Below are 18,095 nucleotides of genomic sequence, written 5' to 3'. Positions count from 1 at the left end.
TTTTTTTAAAGAACGTAAAAAAGAAATGGTGTTCAAATGAGGACAATAGAAAACAGCATTGAAACTGGTCAATTAAGTATGAATAAGAATGAGCTAGATCAAAAATTTTGAGAAGCAACTTCCTAGTGGCCATAAAAGTCTGCCTGGAATAAGTATTTATTTTTAAAAAAATGTATCAGAATTCAGAAGCTTACCATTTGGCTGTAGATAATCATATATGACAAGAGTTCTCAAAAGGGTAAAGCTGAGCCAACATCACATCTTTGCATGTGTTCAGTATGGAGGGTCTGGGGAAAGTTTGCACATTAGAGACATGCTTAATGAATCATGGGTAAGGACAAAAAATAATCAGCCTGGGCTAGCTGAAGTTTGTGGACAAAGAGATAGAGAGAATAGTAATGATCTCCCAGAACAATGTGGTATTTTTCCAAGAATTCTGAAGGAGCAAATCTTTAAAATTGTTAAATACTTATCAGTTGACGTGCAACCTGCCGTGGAAATTGCTGGTGATGCTAGAGGGATGTGATGCCACTTTTAGAATAAAGCTTCACAGAAGATTCATGAGTATAACAAACTGATCTCACTGTAGAAATGACAATAAGAAATAGCATCCTCACTCACCTGGTTACTAATTTTGCAGTGGGAAAACATCCACACTTCTTGTCGAGGATAATATTCAAGTATGTGTTAGTCAGATACTGTTATATAGGTATATGGTATCAGATTGTCTAATAATGAACTAGGCAGTGTTTGTGAGTGTTCCCAGGCATTGGAACTGTTAAATTGTCAGTAGTGTTGATTTGTTGGTGTGGTCCATGACCTGGATCTAGCTCTGGAACAGTTCTGAGGCATAGCTTGGGAGTCAGCCCAAAGGAGTGTTCATTTTGAGTAGGTAGTTTGTATCTGGCTAGGCTGTTGTGGAGGCTCAGGAGGTTTCTTGTAGTTTGGGTTGAGCCCTGTTCTGGTGTCAGAGGAACAGATTTAGGTGCCTTTAACCTACTATTATAGATGTGACCGTGCTATATTATGATTTTTCAAAAAAAAACGTGATAGTGGTCTCTAAAGAAAGAATCTTGGGAGAACAATGTTTCTGTGGAAAAAGAGGGAAAATTCTCATGGTTAAAAAGTGGCAGGTGGGTAGGAGGTAGAGCACGTAGCCAGTTTTCATCGTACTGTGGAGATACCATCCAAGTCTCAGACACCTGTGATACTGAACATATTCATAAACTGCTTGGGAAAAGAGTTACTACTGCAATGACGTTTGCATATGGTATAGAAGGGAAGGCATTAGAAGCAAGAGCCAACTAATCCACAGTATTGAGTAATAAGGTGATAAAAATGTGTGTCAGTTCAGTGTTAACAAATGAAAAATAATATAGGTAGGGAAAACTAAATTGCACAGTAGTAATGATGACATCTGTTGTCACTCAGAACACAGATCCTAGCGTTGCTGTAAATGATCCTCATTGCTCAGCAACTGTCAATTGTCAAACAGGTAGGTTAGGAATTACTGGGAAAAGAATAGAAGAAAACAAAACCCATCATTTTTTTTAGTGTATGAATCCAAAGCATGTCTACATTGTGAATATTTTGCTGCATTTTGTCCGAACAGCTCAAAAAAGGGTATGGCAAAATGCAGACAAAGGTGGCAAAGACCATCAGTTATGGAATGGCTTCTGCATGAAGGTCAACAACATACACTAAAAAAATAGCTTGTGAAGAGGAAAAAGGAAGAGAAGGAATTGAGCATTATGCTGAATAGGGAATTTCTCTCTGATAACATACTTGAGAGGGCATCCATTGAAGCTGAGTTAAAGATAAAAAGTATTTTCTGTTGTCAATGAGCTACAAAACTAATCGGGACAGGTAGGTTTTGAGGTGAGAGACTTCAGACTGATTAATGACATCCATCAGTAACTGCTAAACACAAAGACATGGTGTAGATTTCGGCTGTGAATAGCTGGAAGTTGTAGATTGGTAGAGGCTGGGTTTATTGTTCTGTTTGGTACTTAACTTTTTTTTCATAAGCATTTACTGCTGGTCACTATCAAAGATGAGATACATAGATTCCGGGTCTGAATGTGTATAACTCATTTCACGTTTTTATTTTCAAAACCATAAATTTTCATTTGTAGTTTTTTTTTTTTTTTTTGGTAATACATTGAGAAAAAGTTTGGTTTTGAAAGTGAGAAGGAAAAAGTAGATTCGTTTTCATTTTCTGTGTTCCTTAAAGATTTTACCTCTAGGTGGCAGCAAAGTTTTTCTATTGTGCTTCTTTCCAGTATTTTTACTGAAACTGGATTGAAACTTGTCATTAGACGCTGAATTAAAAAAGTGAACATGTATCTTCATGGTAGTTTTTAATTTTAGCACTCGTTAATATCCAAGGGGAATTAAAAAAAAAAAAACCAAAAACAAAAAAAACCAAAAAACACAAAACAACAGAAAAAAACCCACAACTCCAAACCAAGAAGCATTTTGCATCAGTTACCAAAGGCACTGTGTTAAGAAAGAAGGGTTTGATGTTGGAGGGGCTAATTGTTTTACTGCTGTATGGCTTTCCTTGAGGACTGAGTTGTAACAGTTTGCCTTCTTGCTTTGTGGTATGGCTTTGTAGAATGAGGCACAGCACTGAGAATCAAATGTTTGGGTGTGCTATTCCTAGCAGTGCTACTGTCTGGTGTGAATTTAGAGATGATAGCTTCAGTTTGCTAACTATAAAAAGAATTAGATTCGCCATCATTTCTTAAGCATGTTGAGATGAATATATAAAAATGTTTATGTAAAGTCTTGCATGCTAAAGTGAAACAGTATCTTGAAGAATCAGTTGTGGTTTGTTGTTTTTATTTTTGAAAAGTATTCCTGTTCAGAGCACAAACTGGTTGGAGGATTGTGTTTACAGTTTGAACAGCAGTGCTAGTACTTCAGAAAGGTATTTGGAGGCCCAGATTTTTACAGGTTTTGTGCATCTAACTAGTGTTCATGCTCTAAAATCTTATTAAATCAGTGGCAAGTTAGGTGTGAAAATACCCCTGTGCTCTGGCCTGTAGTTTGTGCCAGCTTCCAGCTCAAAACCACCATTTAGAATGTAGCCTACTGAGCTGTCAGATTGCATTTCAAGGAAAAATTTTTTGGTGATTCAAAATGATGTTCTGTTTTGCAGTTCAGAATGACAGTATTAAATACATCTAAATTATTATTAGTGATGAGAATTGCATTATAACTTATGGTTTTTGTCAGGGTTTGGTCTGCTTACAGTGTTTGTATTGCTTTCTTTTGTGTGTGTTATATTTGTTTATAGCCACAGTGACTGAACTGAAGCAATTCCTGGCATAATAGGCTCAAACTTGAGGATAGCAGCTATATTACAGGGTTTTATTCCTATGCAAATAAACTGTACCAGCATTAAGTTTCTGTGCCAGCACAACTAAACTTGCACTTGAGTGATTGTACCAATCTAACTGTTTAGCTGTAACTCCTGTTGCAGTCAAGAGTTTAACAAACTATCCATCTAGTTCTTTCCCTCCTCATTCAGTACTTAAAAATCACTTTCATCATTCCTGATATAAATTCTAGAGAGGAAAGGCTGAATAACTTAAATTTAAGGAAGACATTTGTTGACGCTTTTAGAATTTAATTACATGTGTAGCTAGATCAAGGACTAAACTTTATTTTTTTAAAACTTGATACTTGACAAAATATGAATCTTGGATAACAGTTGTAAAATGAACATTTAGGGTCAGTTGGCTATCAATGGTCAATGCTTAAGCTGCTGTAAGTTGTAACTGTAAAGAGGGAGTGGCATTATGTGGGAATTGTCTGGAAAACACTTGGAAGTATCAAGTTGGATATCAAGTTCTGCGTTAGTTTAGTTGTATGTGTACTGAAAAATCTTGTGCAATCTTCTTAGTTCCTTCCCTACTACTTAGTGTAGAGGCATAGAAGCAGGTACATTGGCTATGGCATGCCTGTGTGTTGGGATGTCCATTTTGAGTTTTGGGCAGACCTGAATGACTGAAAAAAACCCATATAAATAGATTTTGGAGGACTTCTTCAATTTTATTTTTAACTCTATGTATGGGAAGTCTATGTGCACACCAAGAAATTCTTCAAAATTCTTCAAATGTATGCACCCTTTCTACCAATTTGTTTTCTCCTTCAAGATGAATGGTTTTCAGTCTCCTCCATTCTTTTTTTGACATCCACTTGTACTCGGATTTGCAGGCTCTGTGTTCATCATTGCTGTTTTGTTATGGCTTCTTGAATTCCCATCTGTAGGCCACTTTTTATATTTGCTGTCTTTCCAAGTGATAGAAGAGGAAATAAGATATGTTTATCCTTCAGAGACCAAGCTGAGCTGCCTTTCATGTTCTGAAGAGCACTTGTGAGTTCCCACCAGTGCCCTCAAAACACCCCATGAAATGAAATGTTACTCAGGAGCTACCTGTGTGAGTGGTTTTCCTTTACTTAATGTGTCTGAACACACTTAAGTAAATATTGTCAAATACTGCAACAACAAAGACAACCAACCCACAACACATTAAAGTAGCCACATTTTTGAAATGCAAAGATTATGTGGTGTGTCTGTAAATATAACAGCTTCTTATTAATTTAAGGTGTTGGACTTGGAAAATACCAAAGTTTTTATCAGTAGAGTTTATAGTTGTAGAAATAAGCAGGTAAAGGTCATTTTCAAGGCAAGAAATGATCTAAGAATCAAGAAAGCTGCAGTTTCATAAGGAGCTTTTAACTTCCTCAGTTTTAAATTAACTTCTAGAGTAGATGTCAATCACCTGTAACAGGAATTGGCAGGAGAAAGGGTGTTAAGAGTGAGAAATGGTACTCAGCAGCTGTGGGTGTTATTTCATAGTGAACCACAGTAGGTACTTCAGGGACAGGGACAAACACTCTGTAGGTGATAAATGTGGAGTTTTTACACCTGATGGTGAAAATGGTCCTTCTTACTTTCAGGAAGTCAACTGTAAAAGCATGCTCTGAAATATTAGGATGTATGTTCTATAGACACTTTTTTTTTTTCTCCACAGGCACAGTGTTTATCTGTTATTTATATGGGCTGTCAGGTATTTTACCACAATATAATGCTTGCTTTCTGGTGAGTGGGCTAGGGCAAGGGTGCGTTGGGGCAGTCAAGGAGAGAAAATACGTCTGTTTCTGTGCTGTTCAAGTAGTTCTCCTGCATTTGGTCCTAATATTTCTCTTTTTTTCCTATGGAAGTATGATGTATGCTTTGCTTCTTGTTTGAACTGTATTCATTTCAATACAGGGACCATGTAGTACTTCTGCTGTATGTTTTCTTATTTGCCTTTCTAGTCTTTGTGGAACTTGATCTAGGAGAAATAACTTTAGATAAGGTTCTTTCTCACTGCTTACATTTTTGGTATAAGAAATTTGAGCAACAGAGAATATTATTTTCAACTTTACTGAAAGTGGCAAGGGAATGGTGCTAAAGATCCTTTACACAGAAGTCCATGTATCTGTATGTGGACAAGCTTGCCTCTTGCCAGACTTCAGTTTGTTCCTGGATGCTGAATGAGTCAGAACATAAGCCAGGTCTCCAAGTGGGGGTAAGTTAAGATTAAGTTATAAGCCTGAATATTCTCTTTGGTTTCCAAACAAGACAGCTTGGCTTGAAATTTCCAGTTAGGCTGCCTCAACTGTACAGGACACTCAGATATTTCCTTTTCCTTCATTAGGTCCTGGCATCTGTCTTCTAGGAATCCAGCAGGAAAATTCTCAGTTGCTTTGCATTTCCTTCTTTTCAATCCACTTGTGTGTGTGACTATGTTGAGATGTGTAAGCAGGGGCAGTATAAATAATCCTTGTACTTACTAAGGTTGGTAAGACCTTGGCCAGAGTACTGTCTGTACTTGGGGCACTGCGTTGTCACACCATTGTAAACAGCTCTGCAGAGGGAACGTGATGAGTAATCTGTACAGTTGTAGTACTTGAGCTATAGAGAGCAATTGGGTTTGTTTAATCTGGAGAAAACAAAACTGAGGAAAGACATGATAGTTGTCCTCTAATATGTGAAAGTCTGTTTGCAGAGAAAATAGTTTTTGAAGTCCAGTGGAGGGATGGGAAAGCAAACACACCATTACAATTTGAGCAAAGGAAAATTAGTTTAGAAATTAGTAAGATTCTTAACGGCAAGGGTATTTCAGGCCTGTTATAGATACCTGGAGTAACTGTGAAATAGTCATTGCAGAATTTTTTTTAGAACAGGATGAACCAGCCATTTGTTTGAAAGGGTTTAAGTCAAGTTGTATTACGGTAATAGGCTGAAAACTGTCCTGAGGTCCTTTCTTAGCTTTATTTTCTGTGATTTCTGCTCTTCTATTGATATTTGGTCTATTACAGCACTCTTGATTTCAATAATATGACCTATTTGATAGAAAAATCTATATGAATGTTAGAAATAATTTCCATGTATGTGAGACGATTTGCACTCATATACCCAAATGTGTTCCTGTGGATTTATTTCCTGAACACCAAATTTACTTTCTGGTGGTGGGGAAAAGAAGCTGGTTGGACAGAGTTGGAGGAGGAAGTTGTATTCCTAATTATTAAAATCTTGTTATGTGCTTTGCTTTTCCTGGGACATGTCTTCACTGGGAAATGTGATAATTCTTTAAAGGTAAGATAGTTTAAAGACTCCTTTTTAACAGATAATTGACAAGATGCAGGGAAAGATAAGGTTATGTTACCTATGGCAGGGATTTACCTGGGACTGGCTGATCAGCAGGGCCGTGCAGCTGGCTGTTCTCTGAAGTGAACACTTGCTTGCTGTTAGTTCTCTTCTCTGCCCCTTGAAACAAGGAGGGATCTCAGGCACTTTGGGGCACCTGGAGTCCCTAGTAACAGTAGTACTATGGCCTTTTAAAAAAAAATATTAAACGCACTGCAATATTAATTCTGTCCAGGAGAGGGTAGTGCCGGCACTTAAGTGCTTCTGCCGGTGCTTAACGGTAAGCGTTTTTATGTGTGTGAGATCATCAATTCACTTGGTTTAAAGCTGCGCTGCCATTTGAGTAACGTTCTCGGCAGCAGGTATTATTCTGTAGAGATTGTGAGCAGGCAGTGATATATGTGTTTGGGTATTTCTAAGTATGCAGTTTTTAAAGATGTGTGGAGCTGTGCTCATACCTACACACACCTTTTAACAGGAAAATGGCTTCACTATCAATATTGTCTGTTCAAAAGCTTTCTATATATTTTTACCATGTTAGTTAATATGTATTTTGAAGAAGCATACAGGGGTGTCCAGGTTGGGTCCAAATGTGTTCTGCACAGAGAAGGAAAAAGAACCCTCTGCTTTTACCATCGTGGCTTTATTTCTGTGAGGGAGCAGGCTGTTTTCCTCTGTGAAGGCCACATTTAAAGGTGTGTTAATTGGAGTCCTATTTTTTTTATATATATATATATATATATATGAAAGTTATATCTAAAAATGGTATTTTAAAGCACTGCTCTACCTTTTGTCCTGCCAAGATTGGTGTTTCTATGGGATAAAACATGACTTATAATGGCTTGAGTATGAGACAATCAAGGATAAGAAATGGTAGATTCTAATTGTGGTTGAGGGTGCCTTGTTGTGTTTTTGCCCAAGTCAATTAACTGCTCTCCTAAGAAGAGCAATTTCTTTTTGCTATCCCAGAAGAATGTTAATGATGCTTATCCTATGTTTGGAGTGTTTTTTGATGTATTTGGATGATAGATTGTATCTCTTCAGACAGTAGGGGTAGCTCCTAAGGTGATGGGACCAGGGCTTTGGCAGTGATTCCAGTATAAAGTACTCATCCTTTCTGCTTGCCTCATCAGTTGTGCTGATGTAGCTCTTTTGTAGAGCTGTGCTGTGAAATAGACTTTTTTTTTTTCCTCCCAAAACAAAGATTAGTGGAGTGTGGTGGGTTTTTTGGTTGGTTGGTTGTTTTGGTTTTGGTTTGTTATGTTTTTTTTTTTTTTAATCCAGGTTAGTTTCTTGACCTAGTTCACAGCGCTCCCTTCCTGAACAGTGATGATAGTGTAACTGAAAGGGCAGTATTTTGTGATATGGGATGTGATAGGGTTAAGAAAGGGGAGGGAGCTGCTTTTGCCCATCCCTATGTGAAGACCCTGTGATGTTAGGCCACTGCTTTGCAAGTGGAGAGTCACTGCTTCAAACAGATCTTTCCTCTTCTATTCAAAATCTGTTTCCCAAGACTACTTTGATTAGTGGCCACAGGAGAATCATGTTCAGTTGGCAGCTCTGATATATGGGGCTTTCTGGGTGCCCAAAGTATGATGGGTCATTGGGTGATGTGCTGGTGGAGAGAATTCCGCTACATCTTGGGGCCACTGACTGCAGGTTTGCAAAAACACTGCATGCTGCTTAAATTTTTACAGTTGTCCTTTTCTCTTTTTTTGAGCAGTTTCCCACTTATAGTACTTACTGTTAATTTTAAAATGTGTTTATACACCCACTTGTGCTGTATTTGAACCAGAAGTTCTTTTTCTCTTACGTTTCTTGGTAACATAATGTTTTGGTAGTCTTTGCTTAAGACTGGAGATCAGGCAATTGTCAGGTTTTGTTTTGCCTGTCTCAATATCTGTTTCCTAGGGACAAAGTCATCCTGCAGATGGTTACTCCATTTCCATCACCTAACCCTGCAGCATCAATTCAATCTTAATCAAAAAGTAGTGCTGTGCAACTCTGTTTCTAATTATTTTTCCCCAGAGTGGGGAGCATGCCTTCTTAAGCCTTGCATGACAGGTTTACATACTCATCTTTTTTCATATTACAGCCTTATATTCTGTCCCCACAACACCATATTATCTGCAGTGCTTTGGATCAGGAAGATGGCTGCTGCTGTAATTTTTGTCAATTCTATTTCTTAATTAGCTACTTGTGGGAGGTTTTTAAATAACTTGAAATACTACCTTGCAGTTGATGGATGGGCACTTTGCTCTTAGAATACCGTTATTGCTTTTTATTATAATCTTTTTTCTTTTCCTCCTTTTCCCTCCCTCCCCTCATCTGTCCCTCGTGTAAGGACAAAAATTACGAATATTTCTTCTGAAATATTTAATCACCTAAAAAGAATGACTTAAAAATGCTCAGCACTGAACTGTTTGTGCTGCCTTTGCTTGTGTTCCTTTTCTCACTCACTGAAATAAAACTGGAAAGATGAAGTAAAGCAGGCTGATAGCTTCTGCTGGTTTTTAGCACTTAATTATCCCTTTCCTTTTCCAGGGACTTAACATCCAGGGGAAAGGGTAGATTTTTAGACTTAAGAGGAGATGCTTTCTAAGTTTTGGAAAATAGAAGGCTTGATGTTATGATCTGTTGAAAACTGCTTTTATGCTCTCATTCACAGTATAATCCCTCTGATACATGCTACTTACTTTATGACTATTATTTCGCTTTAACAATGAATTATTACCTACCTGTCAGATTGTAGGTTTTGGGGCAAATGCTGAAAAGTAAAGTGTGTCAGCCGCCAAATTAACAGCAATACTTACCATTTATGGAATGCTTGAAATTCCTAGAAAAGCTGCCTTACTTGGCTGAATTTTAATATGATTATGCTTGACATTTTTGTTCAGTGTTTAAATCAATTTGCAGACAACTTGTTTAATTTTCTCCTTATTCTGCTGTTTTCTCTTTGTCTGCTAAGAAAGTAGCTGAATATTCCCACTCAGCAAAATGGAAATGAACTGAAATATGGAGGGATCTGAACAACTTGAGGTTAATTTATAAATCAGTAATTTGAGTCCTTAAGCTATGCTTCCTATTTCTTATGATAAAATTACAGCTAACTTATTTCTGTTCAAACAGTTAAGTAAGTTTCAGCTCTCAACAAATACATCCAGGTGTTTATTTTCTCTTCTGTGAGCTTTGAAATAGATCTTGGGAATTGGAACAGGACGAACCTGTTTTATGCCGCAAACCTTATTTTCAGGGAAAATAATTATTTTATTTTTCATCTGTTGAAATGAATGACAAAAATTCCACTGTGAAGAAGATATACACATAGATTATTTCATCAGCAGGGGAATGTAAGCATCCCTTAATCAAGGTGTGTTTTTGGGAAAGTAGCAAGTTCATTTATAGGCACTGGTGGTGTTTCTTACTTAGGAGTTAATAGTATTGAGTGGCTGTTTCCTTTGTCTTTTGTTAATTGGACAGATACTGGTAAACCCTCATGAGTGTAAGGATTAAGACAGGAACAGAAGTACTGTCCTGCTTAATTATTAAACTTGTAAGTGATGTGAATTCTCACCAAAGTTTTGTATTCAAAACTGAGCTTTAAACTCTGAATGTCCTTATTCATAATATTATACCTTGGGAATTGTCCGAAGGACTAAGGGTGCTTATCAGTATGTCCTGATTTGTGCTTTTCTTTTGTAAGGCATCATAATAGATGGCCAGGTGGTTAATGATCAACACATTTCTGTGTGTTTTGGAACGCAGATATGACATTAAATGTTGGGGGGGGGGTTTACAAGATTTTTAAGTCCAACTGAAGAACATGTTAGTGTTTCTGGAGGACAGCTGTTAATCCTTTAATTTTTGGAGAATCTGGTGTCTGTTAGTACAGTGGCACACAGTTATTCAGTACCATGCATCTCATCTGTCCCTGTAGAGATCCTGGGGATTGTTCAGCAGGGTATGCAGTAACTCAAACTCTAGAATTGCAGTGTTTTGTGTGGACTGCTTTTTGATTTGGAATGAGCCCTGTGGTTTCAATGAGCCTTGTGTAACCTGAACGTAGTTAAGTAACTTACTCATATAATTAACACACTCTAAAATTATTACAATCTTGACTTGCCTGAGTGCTGGCTGCTGGCTTGGTCAGTAACTTTTGCTGAAGTTGGTGGGAGCCAAAGTTTTCTTTGCAGGATAAGACTATGCACCTCTTCTGACCCAGATCTTAGTCACATCTCCCTTTTGCAGACATTGAGGATAAACTGAGACAAAACAAGTAGGAAGGACCTCTTATGAAGCCCAGTAACTTCAGGAGGTGCTGCATTAGGGTATGCATGACATTAAACTAGGCTTGTGCAGGTCCACATTTTGTCTTTTTAAAATTGTCACTGCTCAACTCTAACACATTTGTTATATCTGTTTCTACCACAAATCTTGTAATTTGGTATCTTTTTTTCTCATTGTCAATTTTACTGAGAAAAAATGTGCATGGGTGTTGGACTTTGCTTTTCAATAGAAACTCTTCCTTCTGAAATCATTTATTACCAGTTGTAATCATTCCTGTCCATCAGAAGGACTTAAAATGATAAAAGTCCCCTTGTTATGTGGAAGCATGTGCCAAAGTCCACTTTGAGTTACACTGCAGAAATATTTTTTTTCTCTAGATAATCTTAAGCAGAATAAAGATAAAAGACTTTCTGCTTACTTGGAAACTTCCTTGTTGATAAGGAGGTTGGTGTGGTTTTTTTGGTTTTTTTTTTTTTAAATAATCCCCCCCCAAGAGCATAAGATACATAGGCATTTAACTTTTTAGAATAAGAAGTGAGTGTTCCAATCTACATTTGCAGTTTACAGGGTTTGAGAAAAAGAGACATTTGAAAGGCATTCCAGGTCTTTTGGGGCTTGACATTCAGCGTGAAGTTGGTCTGCTACTAGCAATATTTTCTGGGAGGTTAGGATTGTCTATTAGGCACGTGTGTAAAGGGAAGAATTGCTTACATTTCTCTTTTTTTCCTAGGCACTACACCAATACTGTATCCATCATTAAAATATCTTAACCTGTTTCATCCATTCTATATGGTACTCCTATTTATCCTAGTCCTAGAGGCCTGTGTGATTGGAGAGTTCATCTAGTACTACTTCTTAATGCTTCTGCCAAGCTTTTTCTGTCCAGTAAATGAAAAACATGAAGGTATGCCATAGTTTGCGGATCTTGTTGCTTTTTCAGTGTACCTGTGTAATGTATATTGTATGTTGAACTGATGGCTAGGAGCTCAGATGAAATTTGAATATTATGTGTGAATCCATTCTTCTGAGTTATCCTTTAGGAGTGTAAATGTTGCTGTTTACTGTTGTACAGTGTACCTAAACGACAGCAGTTTTTCTGTTGTATTAGAAAAAAATGCTTGTCTCATATGGGGAGAATGATTTTGTGATATAAGCTTCTGAACTCAATTTGCTTACAGTTCACAGGAAGGTTTTAAAAGAGTTAACCAAACAATGTAAAAAAAGATTGGGAGGAAAAGCGGTGGTTGTGCTCTGGAATATATCACATATGCATCATAAATTTGTAATAAGACACAATACATAATATTTTGAGTGTTTGTGTGTGATGTACTGATAATTATCTGAAATGAGATAGCAGGGAGGAGTTGGGAAATAGCAGAGAAGATTATGAATCAAGTCGTATCTTAAGTTAGCAGGCAATATTATGGCTTAATTCAAATTCTACTGTACATGCAAAAAAAAACCCAAACCACACATAACAAACAAAAATATTCTGCAAGCAACGATAAAAATAATCAATTATTTACTCGTTTTGTAGTGTTAAAATACTTTACCAAGGCAAGTTGCAGTCAAAAGTAATGTGAGTTATTTTGAAAATGGAAATACATAAAGATGCATTTATACAAGTGCAAGACTAAATATTTTACATAACTGTATTTCAATGAGAAGATATACAGTAAGTGCACACTTGATAACACTAAGCAGGCAAAACTTAACGTTAGTTCCATATACTGTTGTATAGTTCATGCACAGATTTCTCCCAAAGTAAAGAGGCTGTTCCAAATAATTCTTGCTGGGATGAAAAACAGGATGGGTTGCTGGTAAGGGTGTCAGCATGGATGGGGTCAGTTATAGACATTACTTACTGTAATTTGTGATTGCCGTGGGAGAGGAGTGGCAGTTGGTGTGATAGTAATACTGCTGGTGATTTTATTGGTGGGTTTACTGGGTAGGCCATTAGCTAGTGCTGGAGTTCTGCTGTCGTGCACCGGATTGCAAGGGCTGATGGGCTTGGAATTGGTGAGAGCTTGGATGTAAGGACTTCCTAAATGGATGTGGATTTTGTTATCCTCAGTAGTTATTACACTTGATCCCGTACTGTTAGATCTCTGAAACTGCCATGACGACTGTCTGTCTGGGGATACTCTAAAAATGGTGTGCTTGGCTCCCATTTCCAGAGGCTCTGAGGAGAGTATTTGTTCCTGAGAACTTGAGCCTGATAGAGCCAAAGGGGACATTGTTCTTTCAGGAGTTAAAGAACCACATGATTCAGGAGTTTGAGATCTTGCAAAAGTAGCCATAGTAATAGGAGAAATTACTTGCTCTGGGGTCGTGTAACCTTCTGCTGCTTTCAATTTTACAGGTGTTAAGGAGGCATTTTGAATAATGGTTATTCTTTGCTTTGGAGTGCCACAGTTGGGTATAACAGCTGTGCTTGTGTAGGAGTGAGGACTTTCAGTGGTAGGACTAGTTATTTCAAGTGTTGCTGTGTTCTGTCCGTGATCTGGAGTTACTTTTATGTGAAGAGGTTGGCCAGGTGTATGGCTTAGCACTACGTCTCCAGTCTGTGTGCAGTTTCCGTTTTGCTTTGTATGAATCTTTCCATTTTGAGGATAACTGTCTTTGGACTTCATCCAAGGGATCCATAACTTTTTGTTCACAGCATTTGCAATGGATGAGTTACTTTTGAAAGACACCGTGTGTTCCTCCTCATTGTTGTCTTTGTCCTCGTTATCACTGTCTTCATACAGCTGCCCGTTTATGACTGTTCGCTCTAAAGGCATGAGGGTTTTGTAATCGGGTGGCTCGTTGTCTGCTGGATCTGTCTGGACTTCTTTAGAAAAAACTTGCAAGTCAGAAATTCTCCTTCCATTCAGACCAGGCCTGAAGTTCTTGCTGAAACGTCTGTACCCCTCCAATTCTTTTGTGAGGCTTTCCATTTCTTTTGCTAACTCCCTGTTTTTGTTTTCTTGTTGGAGGAGTTTCTTTTGTAAGACTGTATGATCGCCTCGGAGGTGACAGATTAGGTCTTCTGTTGCCATGTATTCATGAATTTTGTCTTTCAGGGCATCTACTTCTCTGGAGAGATGACTTGATTTAGCTTCCTCCTCTTTGAGTTTCTTAAAAAGGCGCTGCTCTTGATTGGACTCTGCCTTTTCTGTTAATTTATACCTAGCCACTTCCATTTTCACAGCCTCCAGCTCCTCTGATAGGAGCTTGGCTCTGTCCCGTTCACTGACATATTTTCGTTCTAGAGACTCAAATTCATCTTCAGTTTTCATAAGATCATCTTCTATGGCCTTCATTTCTTTCAGCTTCTGCTTAAGCCTCTCAACTTCCTGAGAAAGCTCTTTGATTTTGTTGTTTTCCTGCTGCAAGGAGGTGCTGGATTTAGTACTCTCCTTAAGTTTATTTTTAAGAAACTCTTTTTCAACAGCTTCCAGTGACTGAAGTCTTTTTCTTAGGACATTCACTTTAGAAACAAGATCACTTCCTTTCTCCTCTTCTGCTTTCAGTTTGTTTTTCAGTTCATCTCTTTCTTTTGTAACGCTAGACACTTTTTCCTCTGCATCAGATTTTGATTTCAGTGCCTTTTTACTTTCCTCAATCAGTTTTTCTGTGACAGACATCACTTTATTTTGTTCCACCTGAAGCTGAGAAGTTGCAGCTTGCAGCTTTTCTTCTGTTTGCTTTATTTTTTCACCCATAGTTTTTCTTTCATCCACAAGCATCACTGTTAGACTCTTCAGCTTTGTTAAATCTTCTTTAAGCGTAAACTCAGTTTTTTCTAACTTACTTTCAATTGCTTCAAGCTCACCAACTCTAGCTTTTAAGCCATCCAGCTCATGGGACAACTGTTTTGTTAGTATTTTTTCTCTTTCTAGGTTGCATTTCAGGGAGTAACATTCCTGTTTACTTTTGTTGAAAGCATCTTCTAATTTCTCCAGCTCCATAATTCTTTTGTTGAGTTTGTCAACTTCCCCTTTAAGGTTCTTGCTCTGTGATGCTTCTTTTTCTAACTTTCTATTAAGTTCTCTGCACTGATCTTCCATTTTTATGAGCTCTTCATCTTTTCCTTCCATCTCCAGTAGTCGTTTCCGTAGTTCTTCTACTTCGCTCATAAGCGTGGAGTTCCCACACTCTCCCTTATTTATCTTATCCCTTAGGTCTTGCAGTTCTTCTTCTGCTTTTCGTAGAGATTTATTGGTCTCTTCCAGCTCATCAATTTGCCGGCTGAGAGCAGTTAATTTTAACCGAAGCTGACGATTCTGACTGTCCTCACTGGTTAGTTTGGCCATCATTACTTCTTGGTCTTGGGAGATCTTACTGCTTTGGGCTTGAAGTTCAGCCTCCAGCCTGCTGGCTCTCTGTTGCTCTTCTTCAACTTTAGCTTCAGCAAAACCCAGATTCTCATGTGCTTGTTCTGAAGAAGTGGTTAATTCTTGAATTTTTTTACTTTGTTGATTCAACTGCTCAGTGAGTCTTTGCTGTTCATCCACCACCATTAAAGCAAAGGATTTCAGTTTAGTCAATTCTTCTTTCAGCTTAGCTATTTTCTTGTTGCTTTCCTTCTCTTTTTTTGCCTGATATGCTGTTTCTTGTTCAAGAAGCTTTTTCAATCTGTGGGAGGAAATAATATTGTATTTTGTAGGCGTTTCAATGGGCATTTAAAAACACACTTTAAATATGAAATCTCTGCCAGATGTGCATGAACATCCACTTGTAACTACAGGCAGACCTCTCCTTGTAGCATCATAGGGAAGTGCCCACAGGCCTTACTTCCTACTCAGAAGTCCTTTTGTAATGGACATTTGAGTATGATCATCTGGACTTTACCTCTGTAATTATACATATTTTGATTACGTTTTCAGCTTTTGACAGGTATCGGTGCAGCACAACTTTCTGGTATTCTGCACTGGAACAACACTGGTCTTGGCTGTTTGATGAGCCTAGGTATGTGCATGCAAGGTTTGTTTGGTTTTTTGAAGAAATATGATTATCATAATGGTTGAGAAATTAAATCAGTGCAGCCCTCAAGGACAGGTATAATTTACAGCATGATAAACCTCCTAATAACTTTAAGTTACTTATAAACCATCCTGACGTTTTAGGATTAAACCTTATGTTTAAGTGTGTGAAGGAAATGTAGCCACGCTGGGCGGTTAGGCTGTGTAATATCAATTTCTAAGCAGCACATCAGAGCAAAACTAAACTTTGTAGATAAGTCAGTGCTCAGTGAAAATGCAGGCATTGTGACCTTGTATCATACATACACACAAAAAATGCAGTCAGCAGATGAACAGTTTCTCAGGTTGTGCCTTTTGAACTTAAGGAAGCCCACACATCTTGCTGTAGGTTAGGCTTGGATTCGGTCTTACATCCAAAACTTGCAGATACACCCAAGTGCAACCCTGCTTTTACAGGATTCTTGAAGGTTTTCGTAATGATTTTCCAAAATTAATTTTACGAGTTTATATTAGTACTTAGTCTTTACCAAGATGCAACATACTTAATTTGTTAGAGACTTGGGATAAGGTTGTGTGTTTGTTTATGTAAGATCCTACGAAACTTCCAAATACCTCAAATAATTAGGTTCTTTTGTAGATTTTTCTGTGTCAGGGAAATGTTTGTGAAGTTGGTCTGAGGTTATGATTAGGTTTGGCAAGCACAATTGCCTCCTTTCATTTAGATTTTTCCCACAACCAACTTATAAGTATATTCTGCTATTAAAAATCTGAAGAGCCTATGTTGGAGTAACAAAGTGTTACCATTTGTATGTTTAGCTGTTGTTCATATGTCTGGTATATATCCAGTTGTGTAGCTCATGTGAGGGAAATGAGTTGCATGTCAGGACTGTACTTTCAGAGTGATTGCTTCAGCACTCATTAGCTGAGGCCCCTTGCTTTTTTTAGTTTTTTTCTCGGCTCTGAAATATGATGATGGCTCTGGACGTTGCTGCTGAAACATAAGATTCCTGTTGCACATTTGTCTCTGGTCACTATTGTGATGCCCTTGTCCACATGGTGAGTCTTTACAGCTTCCCACTGACAAGTCCCTGTTGCAGCCATCCATTTAGTTCAGGAAGAGCTCAGATAATGGCCTCCTTTGCATAGAGCTTTATTAGCTGTGGACTGACTGGATGCATATATTTCTGGGCATTTAATAGGCTGCCTCAGCAGCATCCCCTTTGGCAGCACTGTAGTTTTCCTGCACGGAGAGAGGAAGTCCCTGCAATTCACAACTGTCCATCAGACTTCTCTGATTTAATAGTGATACTGTATAGAAGTCTGACTATGAAATTTCTTATAACATCTTCCCTATCCCCACTCTTATTATTTTGGTGCATAAATTGCACTATATTGAATATAATGGAATGCTTTATATGAAAAAACGATGAATGGGAAGTAGCAATAAACAGAGTTGGTATCAAAGACTTCAAGCAGCACCAAATTCTTTACAGCAGTCAATTAACATAATGGGGAAAACAGACATGAGGAAGTATTAAGTGGAGAGGGAGAGGTTGGTGAAATGAGCTTGAAGGAATGCTGCTGGTTGACAGAACAAATAAAGGAGAGAAGACTGCACTGTCTTCAAAGGCAGCTTTTTACCAAGTTGTTGGTGTATAAACTTGTCTGCTTCTCCGTGCTGCTACTTTCAGTTTGAGTTTTTTAGTGTAAAAATCTCTCTTCCCTCCCCACCCTTGTCTCTAAATGCTTTAGTAGTGAAGTTCAATTGATGATTTACCGTTGCCATAGATATAGAATCATAACAGAAGCATAACTAACAATTTCATTTGGAATGAACTCAGTTTCTGTGTGTGCATGAAGTTAAGACATTAATACTGTTAAAATAGACTTGGGCTCATTAGCGCTTGATTTATTTTAGCTTGCTTCACTATAATTTGTAAGGCCAATTTAGCTGAGGTGATTAATACCTAAATTAATCACTGTTTTACCCAACACTTCTGTAGAGACTAGTTGGTATCTCTCTGGCCAAATGAAACTGTAATGCTCGAGTGACTGATGTGCCTTAAGTTGCTTTAGAAAGAAAACTCTTAGAGTAAATGGTAACCTACAATTGCTATTTCATTGGTATGCTGTAT

General features: G+C 37.8%; 2 protein-coding genes across 3 annotated transcripts in view; one reads left to right on the top strand and one right to left on the bottom strand.

Annotated features, from left to right (window-relative positions):
- Positions 1-18,095, top strand: part of CMSS1 (cms1 ribosomal small subunit homolog) — a 248,011-nt gene that overhangs the window by 6,365 nt on the left and 223,551 nt on the right. The gene's annotated exons all lie outside the window — the stretch shown is intronic.
- The window catches only part of FILIP1L (filamin A interacting protein 1 like), a 91,069-nt gene that overhangs the window by 2,230 nt on the left and 70,744 nt on the right, over positions 1-18,095 (bottom strand). The window contains exon 5 of the mRNA XM_074897981.1: positions 12,859-15,613. Within this exon, the coding sequence (XP_074754082.1) occupies positions 12,859-15,613 (2,755 nt within the window). The remainder of the gene's footprint in view (positions 1-12,858; positions 15,614-18,095) is intronic.

This window comes from Athene noctua, chromosome 1 (genome assembly GCF_965140245.1).
Source record: "Athene noctua chromosome 1, bAthNoc1.hap1.1, whole genome shotgun sequence".
NCBI lineage: Eukaryota > Metazoa > Chordata > Aves > Strigiformes > Strigidae > Athene > Athene noctua.
The sequence above is the reverse complement of the archived record's forward strand: the minus strand, read 5'-3'. Positions and strand labels throughout refer to the sequence as shown.